The sequence below is a fragment of the Habropoda laboriosa genome, unplaced genomic scaffold (assembly GCF_001263275.1).
Source record: "Habropoda laboriosa isolate 0110345459 unplaced genomic scaffold, ASM126327v1 scaffold2, whole genome shotgun sequence".
NCBI lineage: Eukaryota > Metazoa > Arthropoda > Insecta > Hymenoptera > Apidae > Habropoda > Habropoda laboriosa.
This window is the reverse complement of record NW_017100190.1, coordinates 1,748,373-1,764,850: the sequence shown is the minus strand read 5'-3', so window position 1 is coordinate 1,764,850 and position 16,478 is coordinate 1,748,373. Positions and strand designations below refer to the sequence as shown.

At 36.6% G+C, this 16,478-nt stretch overlaps 4 protein-coding genes across 14 annotated transcripts in view; 1 reads left to right on the top strand and 3 right to left on the bottom strand.

Annotated features, from left to right (window-relative positions):
* LOC108579926 (ras-like GTP-binding protein Rho1) overlaps positions 1-1,703 on the bottom strand; it is a 6,151-nt gene extending 4,448 nt beyond the window's left edge. For 2 of the 8 annotated variants that reach the window (XM_017943551.1, XM_017943552.1), the window contains exon 1: positions 388-435. Coding sequence is in view for 2 of the 8 variants with exons in the window: in XM_017943554.1 (XP_017799043.1) it covers positions 1,596-1,629 (34 nt within the window). In the remaining 6 variants the exon portion in view is untranslated. The other 6 variants (XM_017943550.1, XM_017943558.1, XM_017943554.1 and 3 more) reach the window with 5 other exon arrangements.
* A 551-nt stretch (positions 1,704-2,254) lies between these two features.
* Positions 2,255-4,381, bottom strand: LOC108580023 (small glutamine-rich tetratricopeptide repeat-containing protein alpha-like). Of its 4 annotated transcripts, none has more exons than XM_017943676.1 (4): positions 4,024-4,381; positions 3,092-3,454; positions 2,556-3,023; positions 2,255-2,478 (listed from the first exon to the last, which is right to left on the bottom strand). In XM_017943676.1, exons 2-4 carry the CDS (start codon positions 3,427-3,429, stop codon positions 2,367-2,369), a joined length of 918 nt encoding a protein of 305 aa, XP_017799165.1. In that variant the 5' UTR covers positions 3,430-3,454; positions 4,024-4,381; the 3' UTR covers positions 2,255-2,366. The 4 variants fall into 4 exon arrangements, with proteins under 4 accessions (XP_017799165.1, XP_017799167.1, XP_017799164.1 ...); XM_017943678.1 differs by lacking the exon at positions 4,024-4,381 and adding an exon at positions 3,861-3,985; XM_017943675.1 differs by lacking the exon at positions 4,024-4,381 and having other exon boundaries at positions 3,092-3,461.
* Positions 4,382-4,604: 223 nt separating this feature from the next.
* On the bottom strand, positions 4,605-12,193 carry LOC108579858. The gene is made up of 18 exons (XM_017943479.1): positions 12,173-12,193; positions 11,943-12,063; positions 11,662-11,870; positions 11,376-11,584; positions 10,703-10,998; positions 10,519-10,622; positions 10,237-10,438; positions 9,470-10,024; positions 9,206-9,400; positions 8,932-9,147; positions 7,644-8,872; positions 6,756-7,455; positions 6,455-6,672; positions 5,583-6,225; positions 5,246-5,490; positions 4,966-5,170; positions 4,821-4,900; positions 4,605-4,745 (listed from the first exon to the last, which is right to left on the bottom strand). The coding sequence occupies exons 1-18, from the start codon at positions 12,191-12,193 to the stop codon at positions 4,605-4,607; spliced, it is 5,589 nt and encodes a 1,862-aa protein (XP_017798968.1).
* Positions 12,194-13,918: 1,725 nt separating this feature from the next.
* Positions 13,919-15,780, top strand: LOC108579928 (guanine nucleotide-binding protein G(i) subunit alpha). Its single transcript, XM_017943562.1, has 4 exons — positions 13,919-14,039; positions 14,593-14,777; positions 14,870-15,156; positions 15,233-15,780. Exons 1-4 carry the CDS (start codon positions 13,919-13,921, stop codon positions 15,708-15,710), a joined length of 1,071 nt encoding a protein of 356 aa, XP_017799051.1. The 3' UTR covers positions 15,711-15,780.
* Positions 15,781-16,478: the final 698 nt, after the last annotated feature.

The window sequence follows — 16,478 nt, the reverse complement described above, 5'->3', positions numbered from 1 at the left end:
TGCGACAGGATAGCGACGCAGGGGTCTAGAGCCTGTGGGGACGATTTACATACTGAACTAAAGCCCAGGTCGTACTTGAACTGGTACAAGCGATCCCAAAATCAGTGATCGAATTCAGCCGCGGCGGACAGCGTGTGGCTTCTCGTATGTTGAACTAAACGGTCGTCATGCGAAGATGCTGTGGATTCGTAACGCATGGCACTCCCTCGGCCCTCTCTCTATATCACGGGAGGAGGAGAGGTTTTTTTTCCCTCCTTGACACACGGAGTTCCCGGTTGCGCCGTTAACAAACCGATATGCGGCACGCTTTAACCACCCGGGCACGCAGCACAGCACACTCTCGCACCACTCCAATCTGTATTACTTAAGAAATAATTGCGTATTTACCTGAAATGTTAAGCGACAGAAAGTCAAGAAGATGGCTGCCCTCGATGGCCACACCTCAATCTGTTGAGTGTGCGGCAATCGAGTAGTGAGGGGGGGCATTATACTCAGGGACGTGTCGACCATTCAGAGGCCCCTATGCTTATTTTACAAACATGGAACGCCCTCAAATTTTCAACACTCTTCTCACGTATTTTACAGCTTTATATCGGCATTCGTCAAACAATACGTATTATTTCCAATTCGTTTTTAGATTAGAAAAATTATAAAGAGCTTAAGGTACGTACTAATAGAACGATATGACTCTAACTATTGACAATAAATGTCTCTTTTTAATTGAAAAGATATTACTATTTGTTAATTTTGTATTAAATGACGCATGAAGTTTTTGAACGTACGCGGTACTGTAGTAGTTCTTTTACTGCGCTGTTATCTGCAACGCCAATATTATAGTATTACAAGCATATTAATAACGTAGACAGTATGCTTCAGAAAATTAACTGTCATTGCTAAGGATTTAAATGAAAGCGGGTTTAATTGTAATAATCTTTTTTAAAAAAGAAAATAATAAATAGCTTTTGTGTCACCGAGTGACACGTTCCTGAGCGGTACTCCGAAACCGGCGAATCATGCGCCACCGCGCACGTCACGAACCTGTGGAGGGACTTTGCGCACGCATCATGTTTCTCAGATGTATTTGTGGGTGAATGACGGAAAGGGTTGGAAAATATGTAAATAATGCTGCATCGCAACTCGTCACCCAGCGCCCCTGGTATGTAACACGTGAAAATTTATAACCATGAACGAAACTGATAACTAGCATAAAATATCTGCGTTTACGGTCGAGTGTGTTCAAAAATTTGTTTAACTTTTACTATAATCATTGTATTTTTCATAATATAAACATTATCTTCCATTTTGAAAAACATAAACACAACAGATTGTATGTGTAGTTCGTGTAATAGATATAATACTATATGTACTCGCGTGTTCTTGCAGATGGTGTAACATACGATATAGATGATTCTCGCGACAATGCAAACGCGCCTGAAAAATTAAATTTAGCCAGTAGCAAAAAAAAAGAACAAAACACTTTCGTAAGGAATTTAATAACACTATTTCGTTGTGAGTGGTATTTTTTGCTGAATATATCGATTTGATGGAAATTCGAATGTCGTGCGTCTATCTTATAATGGGATAAAAAAACTCACCAGTTGAAATGGACTTACCAATGGTGATACTCATCTGCAGAAGCAAATGGCATACGACTAAATATGAATTTACAAACACACACGGAAAATAAATTAGAGCACGAAATATAAAAATGTGTGTGTTTATACGCGCGCTTCATACGTGCCAAATAAGAATGATGTCACTGTGTAATTTACGCAGAATTGACGTATGCATACTATCAATTTAGAAGAACATATCGAACGTCAAGATAAAGCTTTCAGGTTTATCCTATTTTTAAAAAATATAATATACACTTGTTGGATTAAGAATGTATTTTTTATTTTATAGTAATTATTCTTTTGTTGAAGTTTATATGTGATATAAGACATTTACCAAATGATTAAATAAACAATACAAATAAAAAATGTAAACATTTGAAAAATGTTTAATTATTCAATTTGTTGTATATTTAGAATGCTTTTTTCTAATTATATACATGCTTGTTTTAAATATTTCCAGTTTTTTGTATTTTCATATTCCATAAAAAAATATATATATAGATGTATATATATTTATATGTGTATATATATACACACATACATATATACATATACATTTATATATTCATACATATATATATATGAATATGATTTTAAGGCAGTTGTAATGTAAGTTAGAGTTATAATTTTTTGTTTGTCTGCATATGAAAAAGGGATAGGCACTGGCTAATAGCTATTATATGTTTCAATTAAATTTAGTTACTTCCATTTTGTGTAGAATCTTTATAATATGTCACAATCACAGTTCTTTTAATTTTCTTGTGGTGGATCAGGATCATTTGAATTTCCTCCCATTTGCCGTCTCAAAGATTCAATCAATTCGGGATTAGCGTTATGTAATTGTCGCGCAAACTGTTGACTACTATAAAATATTGAAATGCAATATACTTGCACAAGATATTGTATAATAAAAAGTTGGTAAATGTCAACAACACTTACGCTTCTATAAGGGCGTCCATGGGCCCTCCTTGTTCTACCTGTCCAACCATAAAATTGCTCACCATATTCTGAAGTGCTGGGTTAGTTAACATGTGACGTGCCATGTTCATAAGAGCAGGATTACTCAAAAGTGAACTAAGATCATTGCCTGGAAATGCACCCCCACCTAATCCTGTGTTGCTAGTGCCTTGTTGAGCTAACTTCTCTTCTGCTACTTTTAAATTGTTTTTATAACTTTCATTGTCAGGCTCCATTTCTAAAGCTTTCTGATAGCTTTCTTTAGCTTCTTTATGTTTTTCCATACTGGAATATGCTAAACCTAAACGACCATATGCTTTGCTATAGGAAGGATCAATAGACAATGCAGTAAGACAATTTTTAATTGCTTGTTGATGGTTGCCGATTTTACTATATGCTGCAGCACGGTTGCAATAATACACTGCATTGTGGCCATCTAATTCAATTGCTCTAAAAGAAAAACATTATATAGATATACATAATGTTGCTTATCTTATTCTCAAATAAAAAGTATATACTTTGTGTAATTCAGAAGAGCTTCTATATGTTTATCAGCTTTCATGAAATTATTTCCTTCATTCTTCAATCTTTCAGCTTCAGCTTTTGCTTGTGGAGTAACTTTTGCTTGTGCGGTAGATTCTGCAGCCACTGGAGGTTTATCCTTTTCTGCAGTAGACTTATATATTTCATATAAGTTAAAATTTGCAGGAGTATCAGATGCTTGTACATTGTAAGCACTTTCTAAACATTGTATCGCCACTTCGAGACTCTCCCGAGACTCTTCGGTAATATCACCTTCCTGTAATTGTTGGGTTAAAAATTGAACAATTGCTGCTACCAGCCCCTTGACAGCCATCACTGCCTCGAAGGAACCGTTATGTCTGAAACAATAAAATTAATTATAACACAATATGCGTTACATTATAATAATGACGAAAACATAGATTTTTTTTTACTATCACTCGCTAACGGAAAAGTTTCGATACGTGTCATAACCTCAAAATAATTATCCGATTACTCATAATTTCTCATAAAAAACAATAGGCTTTGAACAAAGCAGAAACGTAATCATTATTTTAACACATTCAATTGCGATAACATTGCAAGTATTGTGTTAGTAAATTATGAAATATTATTTCGCCAATTCATCCTGGATTGACATAACCAACGAAACGTGCCGGATAAAAAAAAGCGGAATTAAATTTCATCGATCATATTTACGATCGTTTCAAGTTGATTACAATGCTTCGTTTATCATAATTATATTAAACGAGTTAAATTACATACGATTATAAATCAACTATGAATCCCCTGGGGTTAACTCAAGACGAACAAAAGTTGTCGAACTACGACGAAACGATACACTGACAGTTTCGTTACAAGTTTTCAGCTATACGATATTTTGGATCGATTCAGGTGTAAAAAAGGGACTCTTTGCGATTGAATATACCTTGAAACGTTAAATGTAGTGTTCACTCAGCAACAACGAAGAAACTTCAATGTATTTCAATGGCTTCCACTTCGTGAAATAGCGGAACCTTAACGTTTTGTTTGTCCGTCGGATACAGAAACTTGTACAATACTATTATGTCCGTTCCGGGAAACTGTTTGCTATTACGATATATAACTGCTTATATGTACGTGAGATAATTTTATTCCATCTGGTTGTCCCTTGAATCTTTTTTTGCGGAAACGAACGAATTGAATTTCAGTCCTTCCGTCGGAATTGCGCTGGCGCAATTCGGTTAATATTAAATCTGCTTCTAGATAGTATCGTCTAAATTGTTAAACCGAGATGTTTCATTCACAGTAACGGGACGTCACTGTGCATATATTACTAAGTACTACAAATGTATTAACTATTCCCCACCCGTGTACAGTTTTATATTATAAATATACATAAATATGTTTCGATATACTTTACATTACATCGTATATAATGTATATAGTATGTATATACCGGTTTACAGATAAACGTAGTACATTAACAGTGGTAGATAAATTCGCGTATTAAGACCATTGTAAAATTTTTTAACGTGGCCCCTGTTTTACGACTCGCAGTATCGTGCTGTTCATGCTTGTGCCCGTAAAGACATAGTGATTCTCTAAATAATAGAACGGTACCATCGTTTGTAAATTATCCATTCGATGATGTAACTTCAGTTGGAATTTCTAAAAAATGATCATTTTATGAAACTGACCCTACTAGTCATATTGCTTCAACAAATAAGGTAAATATAGACTTACTTCGGCGTACATGTATTCGTAAATGTAAAACTGATCGTTCTCTGTCGTGACGATGATAAAAGAATCGCTCAGACCAAACTCTAAAATGTCAAATGAAAATGTCATTAAAAATAATTAAAAAAGAAATATATATATATGTTCTTACCATCAGAGTAGAAGCATTCTACACTATCGATCCGCGAATCATGAAAGAGACTTTGATAATTATTAAAATTATCGAATTCCAAATCGTACTGAAATATGTTTATCGCGTTCGTATCGAAATCGTCCAACAAAACGAAACGGTCCTGTTCTTGGAACAGGGTTTTCACATTACGCGTTTTGCCTCCAAAAGTTCTCAATGTTTCAAACTAAAAAAAGGAAACATTTTAGTACCGTTAACCGAAATATTTCTTCGAAATAATTAATAAAAAAAAAAAGTATACTTGAGAAGTGTTCCCGTCTAATTTATACAGAAAAGACTTTTCAGAGTCGCCAAAACAGCCTAGGAGAAGGTATAAATCACGATGATTCGTCTTAAAAACTTCAACAGCCCAAGCACCATCTGTGGGAAGTTTTTGATGTAACGATAGAACATTCTTCTCGAAGTCGATCTTATAGATCACAGAATCCGTACGGTGTGTTGCCAAGAATGTGTCATAGTAAACTGCTAGTACCACGAATGCTGCATCTAATATGTATATACATATAAACGTATCGTATCATTTTAAAATATATTACACAAAGAGAGTTAATCGATTCGATAAAATTTCAATCACATACTTTCATGCGACATGAAAACTTTTGCATCTTTTACAAATCCTCGAAAATCCGGAGACGTTTTCTTTACATTAGCTAACACGTCTCCTGTATCGATTAGATCCGACTTCATCCACGAAATCGTGATCAACTCGTTCTCGATATTTTTCGAAGTACATTCGGGACTGTAGGAAACCGTGTTCGTTATCACGTTTACACCGAACGTACTATGCAACTCGTGATAATTTCGTACTATTTTACTATTGTTCGTTCGTCGAACGTGACAACCGTCTTTCGTGAATTCAGCTACGTATTCAGTCGGGCAGGAACAAGTGTCGGGAAGTCCGCAAAATGATCCGGGTTCTTCCCCGAACATGTTCAATTTCGTGATTTGCTCGTAATAAACAACGTCGACTTTTTTAACGTTAGGAACTTGTATCTTTAAATTTTCCTCGGTTTCCAAGTACGCGAAAATATTTCTCATACTCCGTGAAATTAAGGAAGATTGCGAAATGCTCTCCTCCATTTTGGTCTCGTTCCGCGTGAACATTTGGAGAGTTCGATGCGTTTCATTTTGTAAATCATCGAGAACAGCGGGCAAACGTACACCGTTCACTGAATTCGAAACGGATACGTTTTCTGGAACCTTCACTTTCGACTCGAAAATCTGTAAATAGGAAATTTCACATTTTTAAAACTGCTGTGTGGACGTCACACTAATAGAAAATAAAAAAAGGCTTCGGTATTTTGAGGAATTTTTTTCTCAAGTAACTACGAAACGAAAAGTTTCAATTTTTTCAGAGGATATACATAAACGTATCTTTCAGCTTTTTCCTCCGATTTTGAAAAAGTAAAAATGTTCAATAATTGTGGATACTCGAAAGGAGTGATCGTACCAAGTCTCCAATTATTTCTACGTCTTCGTCGTTTTGTATGCCATCAGAGTATTCCGAGGAAAGATTCACGCCATTGACAAACGGTGCATAAATGTTGCCGTTCACTATCACATCTTCCTCGAAGATCTTCGAACCCGATATCACTTGCGTTTCCGTTGTACCATTTAGCACCAAATCGAAGGGATCGATGTCGTTGATTCTCGATACATTCGCGTTTCCTAAGAACAATATGATCCTATAGATCGTGAATAATACTTCAGCTTAAATTTCAGCTTCCATTAATCTAAATAAAATTGTATACCTATTACTTCGATAACACCATTGAATTGTACATCGCCAAGTATCTCGTGATCTCCATCAATGGTGACACGATTTCTCAAAAATTCGTTAAAATCTATCCCATCGAAATTTTTCAAAAACACATTATTTACAACGAGATTGTTGAAAAACACGTTAGGGGGTAGGATGTCTGTCATCAGAACAAACTGTTTCAAAGGAACATTATGATTGCTATCGTTAACGAGAATTTTGTTAACAGCGACATCGTCGAGGAAAGTGATCGATCCGGTAATCGTCTCGTTTCGATCTTTTCTCACTGCAGAATCGTTCAATTCCAGAATATTCACATTGTTAATTACAGGAATATCAATGTTCCCTGTTACCAATAAATTATCAACATTGAGGTTCTCTTTGAAAATCTTCCGACCGCTTATTTCAACGATATTTCCATCATCGAGCACGGTGTCCTCAACGATACCACGTATATCATCGATCTCTTTCCATTCTCCTCTTATCGTTGACGCTGAAACATCCTTCTCGAAGATCACATCGCCTCGAATAGTCTGATTCGTATCTTTGGTCACAGCATTTTCGAAAAGGTACGACAACGAAGCAGAATTGGTAGAAGGAACGTCCCAATAGATATTTCCATCCACTCTTAAATCAGCAATTCTCGTTACTGACACGTTTTTACTGCAATAAATTGATGGAATAATTGAACACTGTTGTACGGTGCACGGAACTCGCGACACGATTTTATGATGAATCGCGGCCGCGAAAAGTACCGTTGCCTCGCGACAAATTAAGTAGCGGGTATTCCCATTTGGATGGGTGAAAAAATATCGATTACTTTTTACTCAGGAGAGGAATTTATTTCGGTGTTGGAATTGTATTTCTAACAAAATTTTACCTCATTCACGTCACGTCCGTTTAGAGTTTCTGTCACGACATCCCCTTCTACAAATAAATCCTCGAACGTAACGTCTCCTGTTAGAAACAGAGGCTCGTCGATCCAGATCAATTTCGAGGTGTTTCGATCGTTGATGAAATTAGTCTGGACGTTATCAGCGGTAATTTTGTGGAAAGAGAAATTTCCAGGAACAACTTGTTCCTTAGATTTCGACAGGAAATGTTCGAAAAGATCGTTCACATCGTGGCCATTCAGAGATTTCAACGTAACATTTTCCACGATCAATTCGTCCATTGTTATATTTTTATCAAACACGATATATTCTTCAGGCATGTTCTGTAGATAAATCATCGCTGGTTGATTGTCAATTTGATCGACCTGTAAATTACCATTCACCGTCAAACTACCATTTATCACCAAATTCTTCAAATCGGACATCTTTCTATTTTTCAACCATGCAAGCTTCCCTATTTCGATATCGTTGATTCTCTCAACGGTAAGATTCCCTCCGTGAAATTCTCCAGTCTTCGTGAACTTCCTTTTCAGTACTTTGCCAACGTTCCTCGCGTTCTTCAGCAAATTAGCCTCATCCTCGTCGTTGAAGAAGAGAAAATTCAACTTATCGACGTTCACATGCTTAGCTTCGATCCTTGGGAAACTCGTGTTCTCTGGAAAACTGTGCGACTGTTTTCCATTTGAAATATCGTCCGTAGAGAGGCCGTTGAATAAATTAGCGAACAATTGGTTCGCGTGAAGATTTTTCACGTGCAATTTTTCACGGATCGTTACAGATTCGGGGGCGATGTCGAACAAACTATCGTTCTCTCCTGCCACGAACAACATATCGTCCACGTGGACATTTTCAAAGTGTAAGTTTCGGAAATTCTCCGGTATATTTGTCACGGTAGTGTACAAAAATTCTTCCTCGGTGAATCCGTTTAAGTACTTGCTATTTAGACGATCTACGATTAAATTCTTCTCGAATACGATATCGTCTTTGATCACTTGATCGGTCGATTTCGTCCAATAGTTGTCGAGGATATTTTTCAAATGGATCTCTTCGTTGTTCAAAAAGATCCTCGTGTATTTGTCCAGATCGAGAGTGCCTATTCTCAAGTTACCACGAATCGTCACGTTAGAGTAGATTTGAGACTGTCTTTCCGGTACTTTGAAACGCGAATCTACCGTCAGCTTGTCCGTCACTTTCACATTCGCAATTTTTACCTCCCCTGTGAAATAGAATATTTTTATGAATCGTTACAAAAATTCGCTCGATTTAATGCACCACCTTTGATCACGTTCTCGGTCGATACTCGTGCTGCTTGGGAAACGGGAACTCCGTTTATGAAATCTGCGTGCAAATTTTCCACCTGAAGCGGTTTCATGATAAAATAGTCGAAACTTTGATCGGTTCTAGCATTCATGTAATCCTTCCACGGTTTTCCGTTCAACGTTTGTACCGTCAGATTGTGTATTTCTATCGTATTGCTATACGTGATGTTCCCTAAAAAAAATTTGTCAAATTATCAACCCTCCGTTTCAAATAGTTTCGTAAAATCTACCTTTGATTTTTTGATTGTGATTGATAATGAATAATTCGTTGAACAATCCATCGATATCCGTGCCGTTTAATCTAGTCACGTTTAAATTTGACACAGATATGTCTGAATTTAAGTATACAGTGTCGTTTGAAAATTTCATTTTATCTGGTTCCACGTCTATCTGCATTTTCGATGTATCATCGTTCAGAGACCAATCTAAAAGAACATTGCATTAGGTAGGCAATATTTTCGATCCATTGAGAATTTAGATATATTTCAGCTTACATCGGAATGGAATTCCGCAAATAGAATCTACTTGAACGTTCTCTACAGTGATATTTCCACTCTTCAACGAAATCGAAGATTCTTCTGTGTCGTTCGAGTTAACATCGTTCGAATGCGTATCAACATCGTTCGAGTGCGTATCAACGTCGTTTAAAAAATCCACGTGCATACTATCGATCTCCAGCTGATCGATAAACGCATCACCATCGACGACGATGTCTCCATTCAGAGAATTCATGTTACCGGAAGTTAAAAGTTTTTTAGACATCGTTAAAACATCGTCAATTTCGCTGTTCAACTTCTCAAATTTGTTCTCGAGCTCTCGAGGCGTAAGGATGTCTTCATCAACGAAGATGTCGATATTTTTCACGGTTCCTGAATCCAGTTCCAAACTTGGCAAGACTAGAGACTCCGATATCGTTAAATCTTCATCAACTGGGAAAAGATACGGCCAAGAAGCTTCAGCTTTTTCCACGAGTGGCTTTCTTCGTTTTAACATCTCAACCAGCTCTGCCAGATGTTTCGATAAAATATCACTTTCCTTGATCGAACGATCTGAAAGTATATTATACACTCGTTGAAGTGAAGAATCGTTTTGCACCCTTTCGTGATTGAATTATTTTCTTTTTTCAATTTCTTACTTATTCACCTAAATTCGGATCAATTTTTATTCGAATTATGTAAATTAATAAAAATTTTTAATTATACGTTTCATCGATCACGAAAGGGTTGGAAAAGTATGCGTTACTTTACGTAGAATATTTAACCAGAAGGAATTTCTTTGATGTGTAAGTTCCATGATTCTACGCCATAAACTTGGTCGCCGTTCATAGTGACCAGCATCATGATTAACGTGGATTTTTCGACTCGAGTTTGTATGTCGATCAGAAACATTCCAGTGGGCAATTTTACGGAATGTATGAAATTGCAATTCGATGCGTTTTCAAACTTGTACAATTGCAAGGTATTCTGTGATCAATTACAATTGAAAATTAGTAAAAAAAATTTGCAAAAACGATTTCAATCATCGATCGCTAATGTAAGCTTACTCCCTGGCCAACAAAGAAGAAAGTGTCCTCGTTGATGCTCACGACGTGAACCAAACTTGGCGCTGTGATTTTCGAAACATCTTGCCAATGTAATAATTCGTGTCCTAGAAGAACTATCTTTAGAATATTCTTCACAGATCAATAGTTAGAAAGAGATAGAGAAATAATACGAAAGAAGACCAACCATCCCACCAAAATAAACTACTTGGTCCATGTTGATTGATCATCAAAACGAAATTAAATCTCCCGTGATTGTAATGATGAATAGAGGTAGGATTGGTAGTTGGTAAAAATTGTATTCTATCCAGACTGGTCTCTTTAAATTCGTACACCATGGAACCGATTCCAGGTATATTTCCATCATTTTGGGCGAACACTATGATCGTCGATTGTTTGTGTTTAAATGTGGTGACTGATACGGCTGCGGTAGTCATCACTTCCGTCATTACATCCATGTACGTTCCTCTCCAATGATATATTCTACGTTTCGTACAAAAAAATTTATTACTTATCAAGTTTCGGATTGCTTGAAATATTACCCTATGTTTCCAATGGTAAATAAAATTCCGACGTTTCGTCAATTAGACACGGTTCGTAATATTTCAAAAACTTGTTTTTTTTAAATTACGTATCGATCGATAAAAACGACGAATTTTTTGTACAAAGAAGGTACGAAAAAGTAAAAAAATTTATTACTTTTCAACTTTTTACCGACTGGATTGCTTGAAATATTACCCTATGTTTCCAATGGTAAATAAAATTCCGACGTTTCGTCAATCACCGTTGTTCGTAATACTTCAAAAATTTGTTATTTTAATATTACTTATCGATCAATGACAAGGACGAAATTTTCTTACAAAGAAGGTACGAAAAAGGAGCCAGAATTATCAACCACCACCAGGAAAAGTCGATTGGCACGGACGAAGAAAGTTGCGTCCATAGGATATCCCTTATGTTGAATTCGTTGTCGATGTTTCAACTGAAAATTTTCTGTTCCCGTGTACACGCTGCACTCGCCAGTTCCGTAACAAACTAGCAGATAAAGCACACCTTTCCAGACGATACTCTACGACGATAATTCATTTAGATAATTTCACACGTTGAATTTGAGTAACTGTGAATATAATTATTCATTTTGCATACCCTGACGAATTTAATAGGATCGCTGTTGTTCGATGGTGAGATTATCTGTTGCGACGTGGTTCGATTCGAATCGTCGTAGGAAATGGTTAGAAAACGATTTCTTTGAATTACAAGAATCTTGCCAAAAGTAGTCGCTACGAAAGGTTGCTCCTTGTCGAGATCCTCTCGCCATAATTGATTCCATTTCACGTTGTAGACTTTTCGTTCAACTATAATATGTGATATTCGAACGTTACTTGAGAAACATTTTTAACGTGAACATTTTCTGTGTATGTATGTACCTGGTGGTTCTTCTTGTAAGTGAAGCTTGGCTATTTCGATTTTCGTCTGCCTCAATTTCTCGTCCAAATGATCGTTAAGAGAAATTTGCGCGAGGATGAAACTGACGAGACCGAATAAAAGCTGAGGTAACAGAAGTTCGAATTAAAAAAACAAGGTGAAATTAGAATTTGGAAAAATTGAAAATCGAAATATTTAAATTTTTCGTCCGATTCTTACACAATAGACTTACTAGAATTTTCAAGTATCTCATGATTATGGTACGATCCACGCGAGATTATCGATCTAATTGATCAGGTCGTCGATTAGATGTACGAACGAATGTGGTTGTATCGAACGTAAACAAGCAACCACTGCTGTTAGATTTGAATCGATCGAGACCGGAAGTCGATCGATTTATTTATTTGTTAGATGAAACAAGGCTGAATAGCGTATTGGAAATGATTTATTAAGAGATATTTAACATTTATGTATGAAGAAGAATAAAATAACGATGAAATCAGTAAATAAATTGGATTCTTTTTTATTTAACTAAGGTTAAACAGGTCCTAAAGTGTACACCTTCTTGTACGTCCCTTTATTCGTGAAAGAATAGAAATTAAGCGTTATACAGGTTTGGTAGGTTTTGCTTTTAGGACTTGTTTTTGCACCCTAACCAACCCACCTCCTCCTCTTCTTTCTCTTCCCTTTCCTTGTTTCAACTCTTTCTAGGTCATTTTACTTGAAAAACTCGAAGGGAAAAGCGGTCGATTAATCGAGATGAGTCGGTTCGTTGATCATCCTGTTAAAGTAATTTCAGGGGTGCGCGACAACTTCAAGAGGGTTCCCACAAATTCGAAAATTATGGAGTCCGGTGAAACGTTGCAACGATTACGATTAGCCGTCCGTTATTAATGGAATTTATAAATAGACCTACCCAATGGACGTGGCAATTGGATGAAATTAGATCAGGGTCCGGGTGCAACAATTTAACGCACTGTCATTTCATTCGTGTTTATCATTTGCAACATATATTCAAACGCATTACTACGTTCTCTTACTTGTCGAAATATATTATCGAGTCCTGTATCTTTTGTTTCGCGTATTTCATCGAGGTAAAAGGAATCTTTAATCACGAATACGATGTAGGTTATTTTTATATACGCTAAGTACGTGTTAAGCATAAATACAACGATCTTTCACATTTTATCTATATAGTAATGATACGAACGATTCTAACGTATGATGTAATACGTTAGATAATGATATCATATCAAAGTAAATATTTATGAAAGTAAGCTGTGTTTTTTAATCTTTTTCAATCAACGAATACACAAGTAAACTAAGTATATCCCTGTAGCTACACGCAAATCCATATATCCCTCCGGGGCCCGCGGGCCCAAATATTCCATGTTACAGTCATCGAACTAAAATAAGTTACAAGATGATCCTCCCGTTCCCCTCTCGATCTTCGATTCCACGTTTCATACATTAGATGGCGCCTGAAATTCGAACGAGTGCACTCTCGTAGCGTTTTCATTGGTCACGAAGGACCGGGAACTTCGCATGGATTGGACGTTGATCGTGATCGAGAGATCTCCACGAATCCTGGCCGTATCCTGCACACTAAGGAGTATCGCATACAATCCGTACGTGAAGCGATCGTGCCGGTATCTCAGGGCTCGTCAAGTTTTGGTCCATTGTCATCGTTTTTGACGGCAAGCCAGCGAGCGATCCGCGAAAATAGATCGCGCGTGTGCACGTATCGAATGTTAATACGTACATCGACAGAGGAACGTGGAGCAAGTGCGTGCGAGTGTGTGTCTGTTAGTGCGTGTATGCGAGCAGAACCGCGTGCGGGCGGTTCCCACACGTCCGTGCAACAAGTGTCATACACGGCGCGGCGGCGAATAACCGACTGTTACGAGGAGGATCCGATAGAGACGCCGTGCATGGTGCTCGTCCTTTCTCCAGTAGATAGAGAGGACCATCGGTGAGGATGGGCTGCGCGGTGAGCACCACCGGCGAGAAAGAAGCCGCGGAAAGGTCGAAGAAGATCGACAAGGATCTGAGAGCCGATGGCGAGCGGGCCGCCAGTGAGGTCAAGCTCCTCCTGCTTGGTAATTTCTTCTCGTTTTCTTTTCGTTTACGTACTTTCTCCCCGGGGAGAATCGTCTCATTGTTATTCCATCGTTTTCCTTTGTTCGTGATTCTGTCTATAGGATATTCGTCTCTCCAACGTTTCGATGGTTCCTTCGTAAAAGTAGATCTGGGTGCACTGGGCGGGCTCTCGAGATCCGGGGAAACGTTCCTTTTTTTTCTATTTGCTTTTTCGTCGATGATTATGCTTTAAAGATCGAGCATTCTGATCGTACGGTTTTTTATTTTAAACTGTTCTCCCACAACAGCAGTGTTACCTGATTAATTATCAGATTTGCGCAATCGCGGAAGTGTAGCGCGGGCAAGTTTCCGAAAACTTGAATCATCGTCACGCGTGAATCATTAGATAACGCATATTGGATATCCGCTCAGTCACCTGCAACTGGAGTCAGTTATGATGTTCATTCATGAATATTGATGGTTTTGACTGGTGGAAAAAAAAAATGAAAATCAAACAAGTCGATATATAGGAGGATAAAGTTTTATTAAACATGTGAATGTTTACATTTTAAGGGGCTGGAGAATCTGGAAAGTCTACTATAGTGAAACAAATGAAAATTATCCATGAAACTGGCTATAGTAAAGAAGAATGTGAACAATATAAACCTGTAGTGTGTAGTAACACTGTTCAAAGCCTTATGACAATAATTAGAGCCATGGGACAGCTTAGAATTGACTTTGCAGACCCTAATAAAGCGGTAAATATATTACATTCAAGATAAATATGTTCTATATTTAGTTGCACCATACCATGTTTTATCAGTACTAGTGAGATCTAATTGTGTTGTAGGATATAGCACGCCAATTCTTTACCCTAGCTTCTGCAGCAGAGGAGGGTGAGTTAACTGGGGAACTGGCACTATTAATGAAACGATTATGGCAGGACGCTGGAGTACAGCTCTGTTTCACACGTAGTAGGGAATACCAGCTTAATGACTCGGCAGCATATTACCTTAATGCTTTAGACCGCATAGCACAACCTAATTATATTCCTACACAGCAAGATGTCCTTAGAACACGTGTAAAAACAACAGGAATTGTAGAAACAAACTTTTCTTTTAAGGGCTTACATTTTAAGTAAGTTATTCTTCAAATGATTCTATTAATTTTATACTATACAGCATTGCTAAAATTTATTTTTCCGTTTTATCAGAATGTTTGATGTTGGTGGTCAAAGATCAGAAAGAAAAAAATGGATACACTGTTTTGAAGGGGTTACTGCTATTATTTTTTGTGTTGCATTAAGTGGCTATGACTTGGTTCTTGCTGAGGATGAAGAAATGAATAGAATGATAGAGTCAATGAAGTTATTTGATTCTATCTGCAATAGTAAATGGTTTGTTGAAACATCAATCATTTTATTCTTAAACAAGAAGGATCTTTTTGAAGAAAAGATTACCAGGAGCCCACTGACCATTTGTTTCCCAGAGTATAAGGGTGCCAACACTTATGAAGAATGTGCTTCTTATATTCAAATGAAATTTGAGAATTTGAATAAAAGGAAAGATCAAAAACAAATTTATACACATTTTACATGTGCCACTGACACATCTAATATACAATTTGTATTTGATGCTGTAACTGATGTCATAATCAAAAACAATTTGAGTAATTGTGGTTTACTAAGTTAAACATTCCAATACTCTATGAATTCAGAAAGGGTAGATTGACATCTGAGGTTCATAAACCTATGTGAATGCACAGAGGATACACGTGAGACTGAAAAACGAATTGTTAGAAACAGAAATGTTTCAGGTATACCAACATGTATACCAATTATGCAATGTTTTCTTTTTGGCATTCCAGTAATCTTTAGAATATTTTGATGTAACATTTGTGGAGTAATTTAAATCATGTGTTTTTTACCTGTACTTTTTTCACGCAAAAATTCCTAACACTTTATTACAATACATAGGCCAATTTTTAAGTTATTGTCCTATTTTATGTAGTAAATTAAATTGAAATATTTGATAAATTTTTGATCAAAGCAGATGCTGTTTGCAAACGAACAAATATTTGGTCTCTGCTAACTGTATTTAGTATATTAACCAGAAACTAGTTAGCTATTAATTTAGTGATATCTTTTTGTATATAATTTATTCATTAAAAGAAATATGTTTATACTAAATGGAAATATATTTCCATAATAGTGCTCGAAGCCATTCATTCCTCTCATAATAAATTGTTCATATTTCAATGACAGACACAGCTCTCTGTGTTTACAGTATATATATTTATACAAATGAAATTTGATAAACATTTTTGTAAAACTTTTTGATACTTATTTAGATAATGTTTAAAGAGCTGTCGTTATTATTGCTCTATCTGCCAAACAAATGACAATGCTAGAATTAATTACAGATTTAAAAAACAATCTCATTATACTGCTGAAATAAATA